At 32.2% G+C, this 23,729-nt stretch overlaps 2 protein-coding genes across 3 annotated transcripts; one reads left to right on the top strand and one right to left on the bottom strand.

The window, feature by feature from the left end:
- The first annotated feature begins 8,659 nt into the window (after positions 1-8,659).
- Positions 8,660-11,693, top strand: LOC115707982 (aspartic proteinase Asp1). Of its 2 annotated transcripts, none has more exons than XM_030636109.2 (9): positions 8,660-9,084; positions 9,269-9,386; positions 9,800-10,026; positions 10,123-10,350; positions 10,444-10,582; positions 10,668-10,862; positions 10,943-11,015; positions 11,101-11,188; positions 11,299-11,693. In XM_030636109.2, the coding sequence occupies exons 1-9, from the start codon at positions 8,921-8,923 to the stop codon at positions 11,402-11,404; spliced, it is 1,338 nt and encodes a 445-aa protein (XP_030491969.2). In that variant the 5' UTR covers positions 8,660-8,920; the 3' UTR covers positions 11,405-11,693. The 2 variants fall into 2 exon arrangements, with proteins under 2 accessions (XP_030491969.2, XP_030491977.2); XM_030636117.2 differs by having other exon boundaries at positions 11,101-11,223; positions 11,346-11,693.
- On the bottom strand, positions 11,444-20,799 carry LOC115707973 (kinesin-like protein KIN-7C, mitochondrial). The gene is made up of 26 exons (XM_030636098.2): positions 20,280-20,799; positions 20,068-20,165; positions 19,857-19,946; positions 19,644-19,696; positions 19,426-19,491; positions 19,291-19,344; positions 18,952-19,011; positions 18,602-18,680; positions 18,240-18,307; positions 17,334-17,396; positions 17,054-17,158; positions 16,672-16,776; positions 16,432-16,539; positions 16,188-16,334; positions 15,809-15,991; positions 15,523-15,693; positions 15,117-15,353; positions 14,474-14,614; positions 14,263-14,385; positions 14,003-14,053; positions 13,845-13,892; positions 13,485-13,763; positions 12,618-13,346; positions 12,129-12,218; positions 11,911-11,989; positions 11,444-11,794 (listed from the first exon to the last, which is right to left on the bottom strand). Exons 1-25 carry the CDS (start codon positions 20,585-20,587, stop codon positions 11,969-11,971), a joined length of 3,477 nt encoding a protein of 1,158 aa, XP_030491958.1. The 5' UTR covers positions 20,588-20,799; the 3' UTR covers positions 11,444-11,794; positions 11,911-11,968.
- Between the last annotated feature and the right edge of the window lie 2,930 nt (positions 20,800-23,729).

The following is a 23,729-nucleotide window of genomic DNA, read 5'->3' as shown; positions in this document are numbered from 1 at the left end:
GCTGTGGTAGCCCATATTGTTGGTGATCAATTGTTAATGGGCTTAGCATCTGTGTGTAAAGTCTAGGTGAAGCAGAAGTGTGGGCTTTTCTAGTTGACTGAAGCCTTTGATGAGCGAGCCCGGCCAACTAGGGTTTTGTAGCTAAGTCCCCTCCCTAACTCTATAAATACATATTGTCTCATCACAATTGTATACCTTTTGATAATCAGATAAAATAAACTGCTTCTGATTTAGAGATCTAGGGAGGAAGACTTAGTTGATAGTATTGCACTATCAAATTGGAATAACTGTTGTGGATCAAACAGAGATAATTGCTATGGATTAATCAGGTACACATACCTAATTATTATATATTACTATTGTGTTCTATGTTATATACAAATAGATCTTGGGTTTATTATTAATTTTTCTAACATGTGGTATCAGATTGCCTATTGTATATGATTTAGAACCTATAATTTTTATAACAATTAATATGTATATGTTACCTTTTTTTTTTTTCCAATTACATATTAATTTCGTTATTATTTTATGTTGAATTTTTTATTTTTCGATCTTAAAAGTTTAGGGGTTTTATTCCTCATTAAATTCTCTTGCTTTTGATATATTACTTGCATAAAATCATTGAGTAAATTAGGAGAATTTTAAGATTAAACTTTTAGGGTTTATATATTTTCTTTATGAAATTAATTTTGTGTTTTTCAATTCTATTGATTATAATCTGAAATTAATTGTACATATCTCATCAATCATTGATTTAAAATGTTTCTAAAAGTTTAATTTCCGAATTGGATCAAATTTTCGGGTTACTTTGCTTCTTTAGTTTTTAGATTAGTTTTAATTTAGATCTACTTAAGTTTATGTGTTGTTGCATGAAATTAATACCATAGATCTATTAGAAATCGTAAACCAATCAAAATCCCTCTTTTTCCCGTCCATTTCGTCACTTTTTTGGCCGAAATTTCGTCCCGACCCGCTCGGGTCTGAACCGGGTCGCACAAAATCCATTTTTTCAGCCATGGAGGTTGCTGGAGGTTGAAGACAACCTGCTGGGACGAAGCCCACTCGCGAGCTTGTGAGAGTGAGAGAGAGTGAGGTAGTTTCGTGACTCCGTTTTCGACGATTCTTTTTTTTCAACATTATTAGAATTTGATTTCTGAATTTTTGGTGATTTTTAATTAATTTTTTGACGCCGTTTAATAATTATTATTATTTTAATGATAATTATGCAGTTAAAAAATTATTAAAAATATTTTTTGATGATTTTTCGAAATCTGTCGATCATAGAAAATTTTTTGGGTTTCTTCTCGTTCCGTATGACATAGTCACTCTCTTATTTGATTTATCTTGACTATGTAATCTCCACCAATATTCTTTATTTCACATTTTTCCATTATTTGTTGTTCTAAAATTTTAAAACTTGATTGTTTGATGTAAAAATAATGTGTTATGGTGGACACTTTATTTTTTATTATCAATATATTACAAGCAATTTATATATAACTTTTTAGAAATTTGGTTGAAAATTATTAAATTTTTAATGATTATTTTATCACCAAATTTCATATGTTATAGAAAATATTTATTTTGGTTGGCTATATGTGTAATTACTTGCCCAAAGGTAGTAGTTATATATATTAGTTCACATTCCATGAAGTGAGTTAATATTAAATGTGTATATTTTAATTATTTGCCCAAAGGTAATAATTTAAATATATAAATTTATTATTATTTTTTGCTTGAATTAATACATATTTTTAAGAAATTTATTTGCCCAAAGGTAATAAAATTCTTAAATGATATGTATTTTTTCTTTGTTGTTAACTTCATGAAGGTAGATCATGTGTGTGTTATATTCTCACCCCAAAGGGGAGTTTATAATGACCAGTTGACTCTATAATATTTTTTAATGCATTGCTCATATTGCTTATTCAAGTTTTAATTTTTGGATTTTTTGGTCTCCTTTCTGAGAACATTAATAACGTTTTCATCTGAATTCTGAATGCTTCCAACTTTAAGACATGGAAACGAGATGTGAAAATTACTTTAGGCATAATAGATTTGGACTTATGCTTTCGAGAAGAAAAATCTGCTGATCTTATTCTAATATCAGAATTGTTGCCAAAAAAAAAAAAAAAAAATTCTTCATGCACATTGGAAAAATTCACATCATCTTAGTCTCATTTCTATGAACCGTTTAATTCCTGAACATCTTTTGGTGGTTTGCCAAACACCACAAATGCTAATGAATATTTCAAAGAAGTGGAAAACTATTTAACACTAGTGAAATCATTGCAGTTGGACATCTTTTGGATGCTATGACAATTATTCAGTATGATAAATCAACGGAGTGACAGGTTTCATTTTCAAAATTACTAAAGTTCAGTACAAGTTGAAAGATTATAATATTCCTCTTCCCGACTTTTACACTATTCTTCAAGTTCTTCATGCACTTCCTGCCTCTTTCAGCCTTATCAAGACAACCTAAACACTTATAGTAAAATATAAAGTGTTAGTAACCTTATTTCTCAGTATAAAGTTAAGCAAAGCAAGCTGTAAAATGAGAAGAATGAGTCTTCTCACTTTGTTTCTCAACTCAAGCCCAGCAAAGGATAAAGAAAATATGAAAAGAAGCAACCACAACCAGGGGCTAAGGGATCTCAGAAGATAAGTGAGAGGGAGTCAAAGCTTAAAGTGGCACTTATGTTAGAGTTGATGTTATCTATATTGGCACACTTATTCTTGAATTACAGCTTAGTGTTCAGATTGTTTTGAACAGTACTTTCTTGATTCTTACTTTTAAAGTAATTCAGTTTCGCTTCCGCTTCCGCTTTTAGTTAAACAATGATTTTCTTTTCGTTTTGCCAATTATAGTGTTGACATTATGCAAACTGTTTTTACTCTGATATTCTTTTCAAATTATCATTGACTTCCTTAGCTTCCTTTTTCAATGCTGTGAATATTGTGGGTAAGAAATCTTATATTAAAATAACATCCTTATTATTATGGCACGATATATTGGGACATATTTCTAAACAAAAATGATCGATTCCTTCTAGCTAAAATTCTTCCTCCTGTTGATGTTTCTGGTTGGGATACTTGTGTTGATTGTACTCGTGGAAAATTGACTAAAACAAGAAAGAAGACTGCAAACCGCAGTCAATCTTTATTGGAAATTATCCACACTGACATCAGTGGTCCTTATTCCACCACGTTGTGCAGAAACAAGTATTTTATCACTTTTATCAATGATTTTTCTCGTTATGGATTCACCTATTTAATTAAAGAAAAATCTGACGCCCTTGATAAATTCAAAATTTTTCGAAATGAGGTTGAGAAACAATTAGGAAGATTCATCAAAGTTGTTCATTCTGATTGTGGAGGAGAATATTATGGTCGTTATACAGAATCTGGACAACACATGGGGCCTTTTGCAGAGTACTTACAAGAAAATGGTATAGTTGTTCAATACACTATGCCTGGTTCACCTGAGCAAAATGGCGTTGCTGAAAGGAGAAATCGCACTCTCATGGATATGGTTAGAAGTATGATGCGTAGATCAAATCTTCCAGAGTTTTTTATGGGGTGAAGCACTTATGACTGCAACTTATATTTTAAATCGTGTTCCGAGTAAATCTGTTCCCAAAACCCCTTATTAAGTTGTGGACTGGGCGGAAGCCTAGTCTGAATCATCTTCGTGTATGGGGTTGTCCAGCTGAAGTAAAGATTTATGATCCTAATTTGAAAAAGTTAGATCCGAGAACAAATCGCTGTTATTTCATTGGTTATCCAATGCGCTCGAAAGGCTATTGCTTTTACTGTCCTACTCGTGGTACGTGAATTGTTGAATCTCAGACTGCTAAATTTTGATGTTGCTGAAAATATTCATTCACCATCTCTTGAAATGGGGGAGTCATCTAAAGGAATTTTTATTCCTATGTCTTTTTCAAGAGATGATAATAATAGCAGTCTTATTCTTACTCTAGTTGATAACGCTCACATTGCTGATGAATATATTGCTCCTACTATTTAAGATGACGAGGGTCCTACTATTGATGAGGAACCTATTATTGAAGAAGGTTTTGTTGTTGATGAGGGTCTTGTTATCAGAGAAATCTAATTGTGGAATATGTCATTCAAAATGATGGTCAATAAATAGAGGTTATTCCAGAAGTACCTCCTATATGGAGATCTCAAAGACAAAAGATGTCAATAAGATGTGATGATAATTTTATTTACCTTGGAGAAGGTGAATGTAATCTTGGTCATTTTGTGGAACCTCTCACTTATAGTGAAGCACCTAATTGTCCACATTCTTCATAATGGATAGAAGCTATGAATGATGAGATTAAGTTCATGGACAAAAATAATGTATATGAGGAAGTTAGTTTTATTACCTGATGGTTTCAAACCAATAGGTTGCAAATGAATTTTTTTAAGAACTAAAAGGGATAAAAAGGGACAGATTGAAAGGTTTAAAGCGTGTTTAGTGGCTAAAGGCTTTACTCAAAGAGAAGGTATTGATTACACTGAAACTTTCTCACCTGTTTCCACTAAAGATTCATTCAGAATTATTATGGCCTTAGTTGCGCATTTTGATTTAGTTGCATCAAATGGATGTTAAAACTATTGTTCTGAATGGAGAATTGAGTGAGCAAATTTTTTATGTCTCAATCTGAAGGCTTCGAGGAAAATGGAAATGACAACTTGGTTTGCAAGTTAAAACGATCCATTTATGGTCTCAAACAGGCATCTCACCAGTGGTACTTGAAGTTTGATAAGGTTGTGTCACTGTTGGGTTTCATCGAGAACAAGTTTGACTAGTGTATTTATATGAAGATCAGTGGGAGACATCATATTTTTCTTGTTCTTTATGTAGATGATATTTTACTTGCCAGCAGTGATTTGTCATTACTAAATGAGACCAAAAATTTTCTGTCTTCCAATTTTGATATGAAAGATCTTGGAGATGCATCCTATGTTTTGGGGATTGCGATCCATCGTGACAAAAATCGAAAAGTTCTTGGCTTATCTCAAGAAGCTTACATTAATCGTGTGCTCAAAAGGTTCAACATGGATTTGTGTAAAGTTGGTTCTGTTCCTATTCTGAAAGGGGACAAGTTCACTAAACAGCAATGTCCCAAGAACAACTTAGAAAGAGAAGCAATGAAGAATGTCCCATATGCAAGTGCAGTAGGGAGTTTGATGTATGCTTAGGTTTGCACTAGACCTGATATTGCTTTCATGGTCGATGTTCTTAGGAGATATATATCTGATCCTGGCCATGATCATTGGGTTGCAGCTAATAAAGTTTTGAGATATTTGCATAGAAGGAAGAGTTTTATGCTTGTGTATAAGCATGTCAACAATCTTTAAGTTGTTGGTTATTCAGATTCAGATTTTGGTGGTTATGTAGATGATTTAAAGTCAACTTCTGGCTATATTTTCACTTTTGTTGGTGCTGCTATTTCTTGAAAAAGTGTTAAATAGACTTTAATCGTATCATCTACTATATATGTTGAATTTGACGTATGTTATGGTGCATCTTTGCAAGCTCTATGGTTAAAGAATTTTTGTTTTTATAGATACGACTAGTTGATCCTATTTCCTCTCCTATACTAATCTATTGTGATAATAGTATTGTTGTTTTCTTTTCAAAGAATAATGAGATTAGTAGTGCTTCTAAATATAAGGAAATAAAGTATCTCACTATTAAAGACTTGGTTAAGAAAGGAGACATTGTGATAGAATATTGAAAGACCGAGTTGATGTTTGCAGATCCTCTAACCAAAGGATTAAGTGCCATATTGTTTGATAAACATGTTTTTGATATAGGCATTTTATAATCTTTTGTTCCTTTGGGTTAGTGGGAGTTTCTTGCTTTATCTTTTGAGATTACATTTATATGTAATTTACTTGTTGATGTTATGAACTACTTTGTGGGCCAATACTTTTTTTATTATTGGATGTTTATGCTTTCAGTTAGGCTTTGTTATATTCTCGAGAATAATTGAATTGAAAGCATGTAGTTCATATCTTGTTGTGATCATTGTATTTTAAGTATATTTGCTTAATAACAATGATATGTTGTTGGCTTAATTTTTTAAGCAAGTTTAGTGACACTTACTTATGTTAAGTGGTGTATGATGAATTTCACTGGCTTATTTATTAAGCATCACGGTATCAGTGAAATTGAGGACTGATAAGGATATTATGTTATTTTAAATTGATCACATGTTGAACATAATTCCTTACCACACTACTAGACTTATTGACCATGTCGATTTAATACTTTGGTATTTGTGATTATGAATGTCTTTTGTTGAGTTAAAAACAATATGACTGTCATAGTTCATTATCAAAGGTTAAATTGGACCGGTATGTTGAGATGCTATCAGAGAACTATCATTTTTTAAAGTGGCCACAAATGTTTTCTTGTTGTTCAACCCATGAGTCGTTTTCAAATAAAATTATTTTGATATATAATATATATGTATTAAAATCAATGTAGCCCAAGTGGGAGAATGTTAGACTTTTATTTGGGCTTACATTAAATTTTATTGGTTTTATTAAAACTTGGGTTGATTGGATAGTTCTTTGCTGTGGTAGCCCATATTGTTGGTGATCAATTGTTAATGGGCTTAGCATCTGTGTGTAAAGTCTAGGTGAAGCAGAAGTGTGGGCTTTTCTAGTTGACTGAAGCCTTTGATGAGCAGGCCCAGCCCAACTAGGGTTTTGTAGCTAAGTCCCCTCCCTAACTCTATAAATACATATTGTCTCATCACAATTGTATACCTTTTGATAATAAAATAAACTGCTTCTGATTTAGAGATCTAGGGAGGAAGACTTAGTTGATAGTATTGCACTATCAAATTGGAATAACTGCTGTGGATCAAACAGAGATAATTGTTATGGATTAATCAGGTACACATACCTAATTATTATATATTACTATTGTGTTCTATGTTATATACAAATAGATCTTGGGTTTATTATTAATTTTTCTAACATGATCACCTCATCTATCAATGTTTACACTACCAACAACACAATGACAACTTTAAAGCTCCATTTAGAAAGTTATTATGTAATTAAAATTGAGTATAATTAAAAGTAATTAATAGATTTAGCATATTTATTTAAACACAAAAATCACTTCTCATATATCCTTATAAGAGTGTATTTGATTTTGAATAGTCATCCTACAATTGGAATTGAGTATAGATTGCCGACAACTATTTCCAAACACACACTAATAATTGTATCAATGAAAATTATTTTAATATTTTAAAATAAAATAAGTAAAATTGCAATTATATATTAGTAATGTCTAACAACATTATAAAGTGGAGTTTTGGGAATGGTTGGAAATATTCTTGGAAAAATTAATTGTATGATCCTTAAAAAAAAACGTTTTTTTTTAGTAATGATGTATGTTGTAATTTTTTTAATCTATAAATTTTTCATAAAATTTAAATGGTTTACAATGCTAAAAAAAAGAAAAAATAGTCTCACATGTAATGAAATATTTCAACTCATATTTTCGACACTATAAAATTATTTGATTTTTTTTACAAATTTATAAATAATTCTAGATAATTATAATGTATAGAGAAAAATAAATTAAGAAAATTCTCGTAGATGTCGGAAAATATATAAATAATGTGCAAAAAACAATCCTTTTAAAAACTATACTATAAAATTATCCATAATTATTAAATTAAAATATATAGTTCCTACCTTAAAAAAAATAGGGGAGTTACTCTATATACTGTTTTTTTAACTTTTTTTTTCAAATTTACGGTTTGGATTTCTAAAGTGGTTTCTCCGATGATTTTTATGTGGGTTTCTATACGATTTTTTTGTTGCGATTTAGGTTGCAACGACAGTTGCAATAACGATTTCTATGTAGAATTCTGTAAAAATATATATAAAAAAAAATTGTTTTAGTGTATAAAAATTAAAAAAAAAAAAAAGCCTAAAAAAATATGCAGTGATCAATATTTGATTACACCAAATATAATATGACACTAGTTGTTTTTTTTTTTTTTTTTTTTTAAAGAAAACTTCATTAAACTAGAAAACAACTTAACATTTCTCTATTTTCTAGCAAAAGGGGTAATATAGACCTTTGCCCACACGCATTTGACTGGTCGACTCACTACACAACTCTCCCTATTTTTTTTTTTTCTTTTATGTAAGACTCCCTAATTTTCAATCGACCCATTTCCTCTTCTTTTCTACTTAAAAAAAACATTAAATATATAAAATATTTTTTAAAATTTTAAAAAATTTAACTAGCTAAAAATAGAATTTAAACAATTTGTTATATGTGAGATTTTTTATTTTATTTTGTAAATATGTAAAATAAAATATTTTAACTCTATTTTTAGTGTATTAATTTTTTTTTAATTTTTTAAAAATTTATAAACTATATTAAATAACTACAACGTAGACCACTATAAAAAAAAATTAAACTACAAAATTCTAAGCCGAAACAAAAAAAGAGTGCATCACAAAATATCTATCGTAGAATTTTTTTTATCATTTTTATTTATTTTTTATTTTTATTTTTCTGAAAAAATTATTTTTTCTTTCTAAAACACACATGTGTATTATGCCACGTGTGATTTTTGCTGATGTAGAACTAGAATAAACCAAAAGCACCACTTAAAACTTACAATTCTTCTTAACTTAGTCACTCACACTCCAGCTCACCAATCCATTTTCATCTGTCATTTTTTTTTTCTATTTTTTATCATTATTCTTTTACAATTTTTGGGATTAATAAATTTCCATTTTCCATTTGGAAATTACACAGAAAGCTTCTCAGGGATTCTTCCCTATAAAAGGACTGAATCCCCTCCACCCGAGTTTTTCAACTTTGACCATTATTGAAAAACCAAAGATTACTCAAAAAATGAATAGAATCAGATTCATTGTCCTCTTTTTTCTGTCTCTCTCTGCTGATTTTTTTCGACTCTCTTTCTCAGCTGCCAAACATCAACCACCCACAAAGAAAAACTCAGTTTCATCAAGAACTTCTGTTATCCTACCTGTTCAGGGCAATGTTTATCCACTTGGGTATGTGTTCTTTTGTTTCAATTTCTGCTATTTTCCTTTTTGTAATGTTTTTTTATGAGTAAAGTTTTAAACTTTTCATGTTTTTCTAACATGGGTATTGTTCTTTTTGGTTTGAACTTTATTGTAATGAAATGATTAAAAAAGTGACCTTTATTTGAATATATGAATATTGGGGTTTTGACAGGTACTATTCTGTTTCACTAAAGATAGGGAATCCACCCAAAGTGTTTGATTTTGATATTGATTCTGGTAGTGACCTCACTTGGGTCCAATGTGATGCACCTTGTACTGGTTGCACAAAGGTATGAACCAATTAACTATCTAACCCCTTTTTTCTTTTCCCCATTTTTAAGTGATATTTGTTAAGAGTTTTCTTTATAGAGAAAATGGAATGTAATGTTTTTAAGGATTAACCCAAGTGAGAAAAAACTCAATTGAGGGGAAAAGGGCAATGCTTTTCAAGGAAATCTATTTAGGGAGTGAAGTCATGTTGATTTTTGAATGTGTGTATAGAATAAAAGAATGAAGTTTTAAGTTTTTTATTCTTTTACCCATTTTTAAGTAATGTTTTTTTGCATTGCTTTTTCAAGGAAAACTATTTGAGGAGTTGATTTTTGAATGTGTGTATAGAATAAGAGAATGAACTTATTTAAGTATTTTGTTCATTTTGTAAAGTTTGATCTGAAAGGGGGTGGATTTTATCTGCATTTTGTAGCCTCGTGATAGCCTTTATAAGCCGAAGAACAATGTGTTGCGCTGCGCAGATCCAATTTGCTCGGCTGTTCAATATCCGGGGAATCAACCCTGCAACTCGCCAACCGAACAATGTGACTACAAAGTAGACTATGCTGATCATGGATCATCTTTGGGTGTGTTGGTCATGGATAGCTTTCCTCTCAAATTCTCAAATGGCTCAACTCTTGGCCCTCGTTTGGCTTTCGGGTAAGGACTATGAACAACAGTTACTATGAAATTTTGTGTTAGTTTTTGAATTTGAAAGAATAATGGAATTTTCTGTTACTGTTGTGCTCATATCAGGTGTGGATATGATCAGGAGTATCATGGCACACCACCTCCAACCGCTGGTGTTATCGGCCTTGGCAATGGCAAAGCCGGTATCTTGTCACAGCTTACTCAAATGGGTCTGACTAGAAATGTAGTTGGCCATTGTTTAAGCGAGCGCGGAGGAGGTTATCTCTTCTTTGGGGACGATTTTGTTCCTTCTTCAGGAATCTCATGGATACCAATATTAGCCAAACCTTCAGAGTGAGTAAATTCTAAGCTCCCAAACAGAACTTAATTGCAACATAATAAGAATTAGTTTCATAAGAAACAACACTGAATTGTTTGTATTTTCAGAGACTACTACTTATCAGGACCAGCAGAGCTTTACTTCGGTGGAAAGCTAACAGGACTAAAAGGCCTCGATGTGATTTTCGACAGTGGAAGCTCATACACCTACTTGAACTCCCAATCTTATGACGCCGTAGTTAGCCTGGTAAGCGAGCAGACAGCCGGGGCATAAGTTGATTTTGTATATTTTTTGGTGTTTTAGGAAAATTAAGTAGCAAAGCATGTTTCAGGTCACAAAGAGTTTAATTGGAAAGCCTCTCAAGAATGCAACCGATGATCGTTCCTTGCCTCTTTGCTGGAGAGGCAACAAAGCCTTCAAAACCGTTCAAGACGCTAAGACCTTCTTCACACCCCTCGTGCTAAGCTTTACCAACGCAAAAAAGGCTCAGCTGCAAATGCCACCAGAGTCTTATCTCATAGTCTCGGTGAGAATCTCCGACCATGTTTTAACTTTTAAAATCCCTTCTGTTCTGACCTTAACTCACTGGTTCTTTTTCCCTCTCAGAAATATGGAAATGTATGCTTGGGAATCTTGAATGGCTCTGAGGTTGGATTGGGCAACCTAAACATCATTGGAGGTAAGAAAAATTCCATCACTAGAGATCAAAAAACTACTCATTTCGGCTTCTTTCTTACAGGTACATCATTTTACATATTTTGCAGATATTTCGATGCAAGGAAAAATGGTGATTTACGACAACGAAAAGAAACAAATCGGATGGGGACCTGCAAATTGTGACAGGCTTCCCAAGTTCTGATCTTGAACCCTTTTCAATTATTATTATTGTAAGTTATTTTCAACATTTTCATTTGGTACTTTTCTCATCTTTATTATTTTTTGTCCCCTGTTTTTAAAAACAGTGTGGAAGGTGAATATGTTGAAGATATTCTCAAGCCATCATGTGCAGCTAATAATTTTGGGATAGCAGCAGAGAGCAACTGCCCTTCAGGTCTTCTTTTCGAATAAACAACTAAGTAGTTCTACAGAGGAAGAAGAGAAGGCAAATAAAGTCTAAATGAGTTCATCAAAATACATGTCAATAGATCAATAGAGTCAATACTTTTTGATAGGTTATATTAAGGTTGTGATATGAAGTAATATAACCTACATTACATATTATGAGTTTGATAATTATATATATATACGAATACACAATGAAATGATCATAATTTTTTTGTTACAAGGAAGTTTCATGTACAACAAAGCATTCTAATCTGTCAATGCTCAAATGGGATTTTCCTTTTTCTTGCAAAAATTACAGTTTCCTTGGTCATTTTTAGAAACAAATTGTTTCTTTCTAATTTCTAGTCACATTTCCTCGACTGTACAAAATGATGAAGAAGTGGTTAACAAAACCTGCAAAACCAACAAGTAAAGCTCATAAGAGATTTATATTTATGTGCATAAATCACCACATACCCTTTTAAGAGGTCTATTGCAATGTAGAAATTTTATTGGCAATTAAGACTAACCTTGCAATGTTAGAACTGTCAGTGGAGTAATTTTTGTACGGTGGTCAACCTCAGCATGCTACAATACACTATTTAGGCACTGCAGAAACGAAGATAAACGGTTAGTAGTCGTCATGGAATCGGTAAAGGCAATTGAGCATAGATTCACAAATGGTGCAGAAGCAGTAACAATAAGCTTGTAAGAAAAGAACCGAAAAATAAACCATAAGAGAAACTACCTTTGCGTGGCAAATCTTTGTTATAGCCTCCACATGGAAGTTCTGTAGTTCTTCAAGAGTTGTCACGTCCAGACCAGCAATATCTTCACCCTGGAGAACGAGTTTATGATTGAATTAGTAACCATATTGCATACATAAAAGAACTACATTGTAAAACCTTATTTCTACCAACTTTATTTGAATGAAAAACACCAAAATTCAAATAATATCACGCAAACATATAAAAGAGGCTCAGGACATTTACAGCATCTAAACAATGAAAAAAAAAAACACAGTAGATAGAAATAACTAAACTACTTTGAAAAACTAGTTTCCTAACAATATATGTGCACTGACAGATTATTGACCTTTGGTTTCGGTTATTAAGTCAAAGCCACAAAAACCAACTAGTTAGCATATTCTATATAGCTGAAGAAACATGACGCTACACAACATTAATTATCAAATTAGATCTGGCTCAGTACGAAATGGGGTTCGCTTTGTGCATACCTTCAATCTGGAAATATGGCTTTCTAGCTGCTTGCATTTTCTCCTTTCTTTCTGATACTTGGCTCTCAAATCTTCTAAACCTGCAGACTTTTTGCCGACTTCATCGTACATATCAGAATGGCCATTAGATGGTACAAATCCATTTCTAACTCTTGCTTGTGATGTATCAGCTGAATGAATCACTTCAGATGACTCTTCATCATTATTGTTAGGTTTTCTCAACTTTGCAACAAGAACCCACATATTTGCAAGCTCAGTTTCTAAATCTTCCTCGTGACGTTTCGCGTCATCAAGCCTCCTCCTTAGATCATCTTCTACTTTATCTCTTTCAGATAGGGCTGTTTTAAGTGCAGCTTCCATTTGGCATCTTGCATCAAGTTCTTTCTCCAACTCCTCGAAAATAACATCATCGTCTGGTCTTCTAGCGTAGGAATCAGTTCGACCTCTATTCAAACTATTTTGCTTGAGATTATTTGATGCTGGATTCTGGCAACAAGCTGATCGGCATCGAAGCTCTTGTGCAGCAGTAAGCTCGCCAGTCACCTTTGCATTTTCATATGAAAGCTTGGTTACTTCCTCGGCCAAGTTTCTGAGTTCAACTGCTGCAGCTGCAGCCAACTCTTTTGCATATGCCGCTTCCTCTACTAATTTCTTATTCTGAACTTCAAGCTCATCCTTTTCTTCAGTTAATCGCACACGATCTTGCTTTAGGTCCTCAATCTCTGCAGCCTGTTATAAAGCCACAGATTAGCAAACTCAACTGACTGAGCTGACCGCAAGGGACCACACATTTATAATAATGAAATAAGATAGAATATTAAGTTCTACTGTTACGAAAAAGAATTAATTGAAGAGATTTTGAATAACCTGAACATAAACTTGGGAATTATAAAATGTACTGTTGTTGCAGTCTTTGTCCTCGAGGGATAAAACTCTGTTCAAGCTCATGACACTAGTTGGTGTATTTTCATCGGCATAAGCTTCTCCGCATGAAGCAATTCTATTTTCTCCGAGCTCTGTTTCATTAGCTGAGGTAAGACCATTGCCAGCAATGATTCTTAAACCACTTGTACTTTTATCTGATAACGAATTGAGTTGCTGCCTAAGCAGAAGAATAGTCTCTTGCATCTCCACATTCTCTGATAGCTGATAAAAGTAAGAAGACAAGATAAACAATCCGCAACTCAAAGAAAAAAGGAAAACGGACCTTGCAGATTTATGCCTAACCTTCAATTGTAGTTGCTCCTGAAGTATCCTATTATCAGCAGATTTGATCTTGAATGATCAATCAAGAGAGAGACATTGACTTAGTAAACGATTTTTGCATTTCTTATATTTTATTGGGTTATCATTTAAATAGCTATAAAGTAAACATGAGAACAAACCTCCAGCTCAAATGTCTTTTCGTTTAGCTGTGTAGTAAGCTTGGACAGAGTCTACACAAAAGAAAGGAATACATCAGGAAGAACAACAATATTTACCAATTCCATTTCCAAAGAAGAAATCATGGAAAACCAGTCTTGATTGATCCATAATGTTCAGCAACAATACAAAGACTAAAATACAAGGCATTGAACTAAAAGAAAATTCTTACAGACAAAGCAAAAAGGTGCAATTGTTCAAGTGAAATTCCAATAGAAATTACCTGTGACAACTCAATGCTGTCTGTGTGTGGAATCATCTCAAATGATCCAATCATTCTCTGCTCCAAAATTCGTATTTGAAACTTCTTTTCACTGATTTCATCCTTTAACTTCTGCATTTTTTCCTAATGGCGAAGACGAACTTTATAATTAAGTAGGGAGGTGGGGAAATTAGATTGATACTTGAAAACAACACATCAAACAGCAGCTCACCCTAATTTGTGAATCATCAGGATTGTTAGCTGCTTGATCTGACAGTCTTTTCAGAGAACTTGTAGACAAAGCCACCTCTCCAGCTAACATTTTCACTTGTTCACGTAAAAGGTCCATTTGATCCGTAATAGTAGTACCACTCTGCAAGGTCATTATCAATAATGGTGGTAGTTAATTTTCATACATCAAACTCTGTAAAATAGTAAAGACCATGAAATACAATTCTTACAAGAGAGGAAAGCACACATACACACACACACACATATATATATATAAAATCTTTACTATCAAACTCCCATAGAGCCACTAAAATCTTTATTATCAAACTCCCATAGAGCCACCCCATACTTGACTCTATCCCCTAAAGACTCTAAACACTCCTGTAGATACCTTAGTGTTATGATTCTTATGTTTAAGAAACAAAATGATAAAATGTCCTAACAGAACTAAAGAAACCGAAGTTATCTTGTGATGTCAACAGAAACAAGTATTCTATGACAGCCTTAGACAACAGAATCGAAACATAACATTCTATAAAAAGCCAATTTATGTACTTGTATTAACCAATGGATTTAAGTTCTTGCTTGTATTCCTTCTAGAGAATATCCATAGCACCGAAAATAGCATACAGAATTTAACTTACCGGAGGAAGACAACGACCGCCGCTTGCTGCACTAAACAAGTCACCTGCCTGTGTCTTTCCTGGCAACGAGTCAACAACGGTAGGATCATCTCCCTTGTTACTGACTGATTTTCTTTTTCCATCTTTCATATCACTAAACATTACTCTCTGGGAAGATTTAGAGCAAGATGCAGGTGACCCACTAGCTGAGCTCTCACTATCAGCTGTTGATGATAATCCAATCGTATTTTCGGGTTTCTATACATAATATTTGAGATTAATCAGGGTATATATATTACTTGCCAAAAAATTAATCTAATTGCCAATGCATGATATGATACCGGTAAGTAGCAAGTTCAAACCATTAACAATAAGCACATTAAGTATAATCAGCCCTAAACAAATATATTAGAGTAAAAGTAGGTACTTTAAGTTTAAACCAGCTAAGCATCCCACGCTTTTTGTTCCTTCTGTAATCTTTGACCAACTCATCTAAACTAGTCACTTCATCTCTCACTTCCAAAGGAATCTCAGACCCATAGCTTCCAGCATCATCATCTACTGCGTAGTCTCGCTTTTTATCTGGTAAATATGCCAGCTGCATTGTGAAAGGATCAGCTGTATGTCTCAAGATGAAGCTACTAATTTAGGACTCTGAATGTGTTGCAAACTCATAAGCAAAGTTCTTAACTGCTGGATAAACTATCACATACCTCATCTTCCCCAAATGAATGTCTCCGTCTATGGCCAGGCCGCTCAGATATACTTGCTGGGATTACATTCTTTGTTGAAACTAATATCAGTTTAGTCAGTCGCTGAATTCTTCCCATTAGAGCTGCCTTGGCTTCTTCCTCTTCTTCCAGTCTTGACTTTAGTTTAGACTGACCAGCTTCCAGCTTCGCCAACATAAAAGAGAACAATTAGCGGGGGGAAAAGTCCACAAAGCATACCAAATACTTCTTCAAGGGGGTAGCAAAATAAAATTGTAGGACTGAATATTTCTACTAATATTAAGACACCTTGGAACTTGTACTATCTTTAGATATATCGGCTAATAATTCTAAAGGAGTTATCATAGTAGATCCCACAAACCTGAAGCTTCAAAGTAACCAGATCTTCTTGAGTAGATCCCGCATTATTTGGATTCTCCATCATGCCACGTCTTAATTGCTGAAGCTCCTCCTTTAAGCTGGAAATTTCTCTTTGATACTTTTTAATGAGAGACTTCTCATCAATAATCTGTAGGGGGAACATAAAAGAATGAGAAAATGAGTTAACAGTCTCAGAGCAAATTGCCAAAACAAGTTACCAAGAACATAAAAAACCTGACATTCACCTTATTTTGAGAAGCCTTTATTTCTACATGTTTGCTACGATGTGCAAACTTCAATGTGTTGTGTGTCTCCTCAGTATTGCTAGAGGCGGGAGTCACAGTGCAAATAAGCTACAATGACAACAATACATTCTCCCAAATAAGCAATACAATTATCTAGCCAGAAACGTATGACAGTTGAAGAAAGCCCCTACAGTGATGAATAAGAAGACAAGACAATATGAAATATGGCAATGAACTTACAGAAATCCGTCCATGACCACTAAGGGAAGACTGCAGTAGACGGGTGAGCTTTGAATCTCGATATGGAATATGGGTTGCTTTACCATCAGTTAGTTTGGAGATCACCTGTAAACAAGTGAATCAATGACAATGACCCAAAGAAGAACAGCTAAAATTTCATAAACTCCCCTCCCCCAATTAACCTCAATTTCTTCTAAATCCTTCTATTCCTTTCCAGCCATATGGCCCAACATATTGCAATTACTACTACCTAAGCCTACCCAGAGAGGATTAACATCAGAATCAAGCAAACAATCCAGCATATTTTAAGGATGAACATGAAGGCTAATTATGAAGAAAGATGTAGTTAGGCTACCAATCTACAGAGAGATATTGATCTTACAGTTCCAAGTGTCAGTAAACTTTTGTTGATGTATGAACCTTCCTTTCTACGCAATCCAGTTGTTTCAGTTTTAGAACTTTCAGAACCTGCAAGATCAATTAAGTGCTGCAACGACAATCCAAATTAGAATAGAACTTGGGTAACCCAATGAAAATTTCAGAACTAAAGTAATATCATATATGATAACAATATAACAGCAACACAACAACAATTATATTGTTATTGCTGCTGCTGCTATTAGTATATTATGCTTTCAAGTAGAAAGGCAAATGAAATTTACCAATTGGGACAACGTCACATCTTCTTCATTGTGATTTTCCCCACGTGGACTGCTTTCAACAGTCTGCAAGATAAAATATGAATTTAGCATACAAGATCTAGTGCCTTGATCAACAAAATATAATCAGCCAAAAACCACACTAAATCAAGGCTTTGGATGAAAATGTTAAATTTAAAAATAATGTACAAAAGACATCACCAGCTTAAAGGAAAAAAAAGGTGCATATCATGACAATCATCAACCCAAAGAGGTTTGTCACAAAAAGTCAGCAGGCAACATAAAGCAAAATACATACTGGAGAAAATCTAGTTGCAAAGGGCATATTCATATTAAATCTTTGAGGCCAAAACAAGCTGTTCAGACCAAGAGCTCGAGTCTCACATGGGCTTCTGAAGGTAGATTCATGTATGTAAAAGTGAGGATAAAATAAATGGCTATTTTACTAAGTTAGTGGCCGAGTATTTACAGTAAGTTCTTCAGACCAAGAAAGTTCACATGGCTTCTAAGGGTAGATTTTGGTACATATAAATATGATGATTACTTTAAAAAGTTATTTTACTAGGTGGTTGGGTATTTAGAAGAATATTCATCTCTCCAAATTCCCAAAGTGTCAAAATGCTCTAACTGCTTCATCTATGTGTCTTCAGTTATCTTTTTGGTTCAGAACAAATTCTATTGTTCAACCATAGCTGTTGCACAATGTACTAAAATAATAGCTACCACGATGTTCTAATTAATAAAAACAATTAAATATGGCACATTCTAAAGGAGCTAAAAGAAAAAACTAAAAACTAAACCATTTTCTTAATAAAGAATACATAAATAAAGCATATAACAACAAGAAGCTATTAAAGAAATTCTTATCCACGAAGCCCAGGTTTTTCATTATAATTTAAACATGATTACCAAGGTGAATATAGTGTGGCTCCGACTACTTAGCAGATTGAAGTTATTAGAACCCACATGCCTGTGCTCTGCACATAAATGGGAGTGATAAAAAATGTTAAAAAAGGTTGCATACAGATAGTGACAGACACACCAAAACAAAATCTAAAAGAACTAATATTACAAACAAAGGGATGTTGAGAAATGTGACAACAGTCGAGAAAGAAAGGAAAATAAAAATCAAGTTCGTATTCAAACACATTATAAATGTGTTTCAGACAAATTTCAATGCATAATATGTTGCCAAACTTTAAAAATAAAGAATATTCTGTTTTATAAAGATAACAACAATAAAATAAAATAAAAACTAAAAGGTGGCATACCTTCTCCAGTTGCTATAAGTGATAGGGCATGAGCTGGTGAAAGAACAACCTCTTCTTTTATTCCTTCAACATAAGTACCCTACCGAAAGATTAACAGTATATGAATTAGAAATTGGAAATACCGAACTTGAAATTAGACATTAAGATGACGCAGGTCATAAAATGAAAATAAAGTTTGTAACCAAAGTAAATGACAGCAAATCAACAATCCATGAACATGGTAGAGCTTATATAACAGTCTGAGCAAATAATGGAAAACTACATCAAAAAATTAATGTCACAATACTTATAGACATACATAAAATATTTTTGCACTATGTCCTGTTAAAGAAAATAATAATAATAAGCACCTGAGCATCTTCTCGAATTCGGAGATTTTGTCCAGTAGGATCAAGCAAATCGTTAATGACCTGAACATAACAAGTGAACCAAGGAAGGAAAACATATCAGTTTAGTATAACTATAGATTCAACGCAACTTAAGTACTGGAAAAAAATGTCAACAAAAAAGTGGAATGATACACGAATTTGAAACAAGTAAACATTGATTAAAACCAGCTTCACATTCTTTCACTATAGCTTCTGTATAAACTCAAGCATTTTAATCCAAAACCAAACCAAATTCTTGTAACAAACATAAAGCCCCAAGTCATCACAATGATGATCATAACAAAGTTAGGAAAGACTGACCTCATTGTAAATTTCCAAATATGAAACACGAAGAAGAAACTCTCGCCCAGGAGTCTGAAAATACAAAAGGCCAGAAAAATGTTATTCAATCAATGAAACATAAAACGAGAAGTAACCGATAAATTAATCCCCTACCTCTTGTATGATTCCAAAAACATCCTTCACTGCTAATGGAATGACACCAGGTGACTTTTGTTCTCCCTGAATAACAAGACAAGATATTTAATCTTTGTTATCATAGTCCTAATCATTCCTTGTTCAATAAAAACAGGGCAAGAAAATAGAAGAACCAACATCGATGCACACAGAAAGAAAAAAAAAAAACCACAAATAAGATGATCTCAGTCACTTACATGCATAGTGTGAGTCTTCCCACTACTGGTAACACCATATGCAAATACAGTACCTGCATAAATAGCAAATCACCAAGTTGAAATCATTTTCATATGTTTGTATGTTATGTATGAACTTAAGTAGCATAACATAACCAGATTTTATGTGGGAAAGGAAACATTATAGCCCACACGAAAACGGGATTCACATTAGTAAAATTAAATAAAAGTTACCATTAACCCCTTCCATGGCACCACAAACAACTTGCTGAGCAGCAACATCATAAACATGGCGAGTTGTTGTAGCTGGACCAAACACCTTATCTGCACCACTCCCAATTCTCAGTAATGGAAAAAAAAAAAAAAAAAAAGTTACGAACTTTATCTGACTGTCTTAATCAAAAACCCATAAAATTATATATTTCAGCATAAGAAAAAGACTAACCAAATCCATAAGCAATAGAAGGATTATACTCATTCCTCACTGTATTATCCCCATCTGCATACCAAGCAATCTCATCTCCTTTATTAATCTCCCGAGCACTGTTCAACCAATCACATTTACACAAAATCAAAAAAGAACAATCACATTCATCACACCAACTAAACAACTACTCAACCAACAGTTTCCAGTACAAAAATCCAAACAGAGTTTACCTAAGAGGTCGAAACCGAACAGTAACGGTAACATTCTCCTTAGCCTTACTAACATCAGGTCGGTCAATGGCGTGGATCGGAGCAGTAGGAGTATGAGCAGAAGCCGAGGCCGTGGGTGAAACAGAAAGCCGAGACGGAATAGGAGGAGAAGGCTGCTTAGACGAGGTAGAAGGAGTAGTCGGACGTCCGGCGGGTTTTGAGGTCGGCGCCGGTGATTTGCGGGAGGAGCGAAAGGTTGAGGTAGCAGTAGTGGTGGTGGAGGAAGGCCTTTGGGACCTGGAGGAGGAAGAGGTGGTAGCTCCGAACATGGGTAGAGAGAGAGAGAAGAGAGAGAAAGAGAAGGGTTTTGGGAAGAAGAAGAAACAGTCTTCTTCTCTCTCAGCTCAGCTATCTCTCCCTCCAAAAACAATACCAATTTTTTTATTTATTTATTTCAATTTCAATTTTTATTTTTATTTTTATTTTTGAATTTATTTATTTTAATTTTTTTGATTCTCTGAATTTTGTCTGCGCCTGCCTATGCCTTTATTTATTTTTATTTTTTAATATAAAGACCTCTGCCTTTTTTCTTGCGATTCTCTCCCTGGGTTTGTGTAATGACCAAATTGACCTTTTTTATTAGTTTTTAGTAGAATAAGGCATTATATCGCATTGCAATTGTCTAGCAATACTTTCTAAAAGTTATTATATAAAATTATGGGAACCGATACTTAGTTTGACCAATAGTAATATTGACATATAGGAGGGTATTAAGTACTACTAGTACTCTTTAGCATTTCTCGTAGATAATTGTAGTTAGCTTTTAGTTTATAATTGTCATAAATTTAATAATTTTTTAGCGATATAAATACCTAATGTTAGTTTAATTTTAATTTTGTCAATAGTTTCATTAATACATATTCTATTTTGAGTTTATTATTAAAAGATTTTAAAGTAACTTATACTATATATTTTAGTCTAGACTTAATAATTTATTATCAGGCTCTTACATGTATTTTGTGTAAGAGATTAACAAAGTCTATATTTAATGAAATTGGATAAAATTTATATTTTTACTAATATTATGTACTTATATTGCTAAAAAAATTATTGAATTTATTAATTCACTTTAAATACTTATATCACTATTTATTTTTATTATTATTATTATTATTATTATTATTATTATTATTATTATTATTATTATTATTATTTTAAGAGTGATAATAGCATTACTACTTTACTTTCTCTAGTGTATTTTTTTCTCAACTGTATAAAATTTCAATTTATGCCATAATTGTATTAAATTTTCTTATGCATTAAAGAAGGTAATATAATCCTAGTCATTTAGTCCAAAAATACAACATTGTTGTAAGAATAATCCAACAAGAGAAGAAAAAACAAAAAGAGCACCGCTTGAAGAGAGTCTAAGAACACCACTACATGATGGCAAGACCAATTCTTTTTTAAATTGCAAAAATTAGGCAAAATAACAAAGGCTTAAAGCATGATTGGTATTGTTTTCTGTTTTTTGTTTTCAAAAAATTAATTTTAGAAATGAGAACAAAAAATAGTTTTTGAAATTTTTAAAAACAAGTCATGTTTGGTTAGTGTTTTTTAAAAACAATATTGACCAAAAGTGAATTGGTTTTTAAAACAGAAAAAATTCTTGTTTTTTGTAACTTTGTTTTCTGAAAACTGTTTTCAAAAAATAAGGCCAAACAAGCCAAATTGTTTTTAAAAAATAATTTTCTGTTTTTAAAAACAGTTTTTTAATTATGATGTCAAACATGCACTTATTTACTCAATTATTTGATATTCATGATATTTTGCCTAATTTTATTATTTTTTTGATCTTTAGAATTCTAAATGAAACAACTCATATGCTAGCTATTTAGGCTGCTTTGTCAAATTTTACTAATTTTTTTGGTTTGAGAATGGTAGAACCCTTTGCTTCTATTAAAGTTAATTATTCTATTAAAAAAAAAATAGTACTATTCTATTAGAGAAATAAATTTTCCTCCTAACAGCATCACCAAGGAGGCTTCAAATTTGGTGATGCCGTGCAATTACTCCTCCAAGGTACCTGCAAACATTACATTAAATTGCCGTGTGTGCTACAGTGCACGGCATATATGCTGTGCACTGTTCACACGGCATACTTTTTTTTTGTTTTGTTTTTATATATATATAATTAATTTTTGTATATGTCTATATTATTAATTATATTTATTTTAAAAGTGGTACACTGATGTAATTCTATTTGTTTCAAAATTTGAGACTTTTTTTTATAGTAGCGTACATTATACTTATTTAAGACATCCAGCAAAATTTTAAAAAATTTGAATAAATTTAACACGCCGAAAATAAGGTTCAAACTGTCTATTACACGGGTAACTCTTTTTTTTTATATATATATATAATATATTATTAATTGAATTTATAAAATTATAATGTATTTTTTTAAAAGTAGTATATTTACTTGTTTTCGCATTTGAGAGATTTTTTTAGTCTATTTTTTTTTTATGGTTGTGTATATTACAATTACTTAAGATATTTTGTAAAATGTTAAAAAATTTAGAAAAATATTACAAGCGAAAAATAAAATTCAAACTATCTGTTACACGTGTGACTATTTTATTTAGAAGGGTGCATTTTAGTTTGTGGTGGTTTTAGTTAATTAATATAATATTATTTTTTTATTTTATTAAAAAATTAATATAATAATAAGGAATAATTTTTTAGTGTAATTTTTAGTGTTGTGGTTGGAGTGAAGATAGTTTTTAACATCAAATTTGGTGATAGTGTGACACCAAATTTGATGAGCTCCTTGGAGATGCTCTAAGCTAAACCCACATGAAAAGTAAATGGAGAAGTATCTCTTGTAATGCTATACAAACCCTATATAAGAGGTAAAGTCTTTAATAAAAATATTTTCTTACAAAATAAGCATTGCTTATTTATTCCAATCTCTTTCTATACTCTAAGCTCTTTAATTTAAGAGTAAGAGATTTTAGTATATCCTTGGCTTGGCCAACCAAGATGATTGTAGTTTGGCTATTTCTTTTACTCTAAATTCATTCATTTTATTTAAGAGTAATAAGAGATTTTAGTATCTTGGCTTGGTCAACCAAGGTGTTACTTTGACTATTTCTTTACTCTTTTCATTAGGAGTAAGAGATTTTATAGTATCCTTAGTTTGGCCAAGGTGATAGTTTGGCTATTCCACCATAATGGAGTTTTAATCTTTATATCGAAATAATGCCTTAAATTAGGCACATTTTTAGAATATAATTAGAGTAGTATTATGTTATAATAGTATTTTAAAAAATGTGTCAAATTTGATACATTTTAAAAGTTATACAAAATTTGATATAGTGTCACTAATTAATATAAATTATTAACTATTATAAAACTTTACATTATTATTTATCATATTCAATTTTTATACAGTTTTAATAAAATATTAAA

This window comes from Cannabis sativa, chromosome X (genome assembly GCF_029168945.1).
Source record: "Cannabis sativa cultivar Pink pepper isolate KNU-18-1 chromosome X, ASM2916894v1, whole genome shotgun sequence".
NCBI lineage: Eukaryota > Viridiplantae > Streptophyta > Magnoliopsida > Rosales > Cannabaceae > Cannabis > Cannabis sativa.
Note: the sequence above shows the minus strand (reverse complement) of the source record. Positions and strands in the feature narration are given on the sequence as shown.

Bases quoted from the DNA above. Each gene is read 5' to 3' on its own strand.
- LOC115707982 (XM_030636109.2), top strand. From the start codon at position 8,921: ATGAATAGAATCAGATTCATTGTCCTCTTTTTTCTGTCTCTCTCTGCT. The intron at 10,351-10,443 runs GTGAGTAAATTC...TTGTATTTTCAG, and splicing joins ATATTAGCCAAACCTTCAGA to AGACTACTACTTATCAGGAC. The intron at 11,016-11,100 runs GTAAGAAAAATT...CATATTTTGCAG, and splicing joins CAACCTAAACATCATTGGAG to ATATTTCGATGCAAGGAAAA.
- LOC115707973 (XM_030636098.2), bottom strand. From the start codon at position 20,587: ATGTTCGGAGCTACCACCTCTTCCTCCTCCAGGTCCCAAAGGCCTTCC. The intron at 14,386-14,473 runs GTGAGCTGCTGT...CTTCGCCATTAG, and splicing joins CTGATGATTCACAAATTAGG to GAAAAAATGCAGAAGTTAAA. The intron at 13,347-13,484 runs GTTATTCAAAAT...GCTTTATAACAG, and splicing joins ATTCCCAAGTTTATGTTCAG to GCTGCAGAGATTGAGGACCT.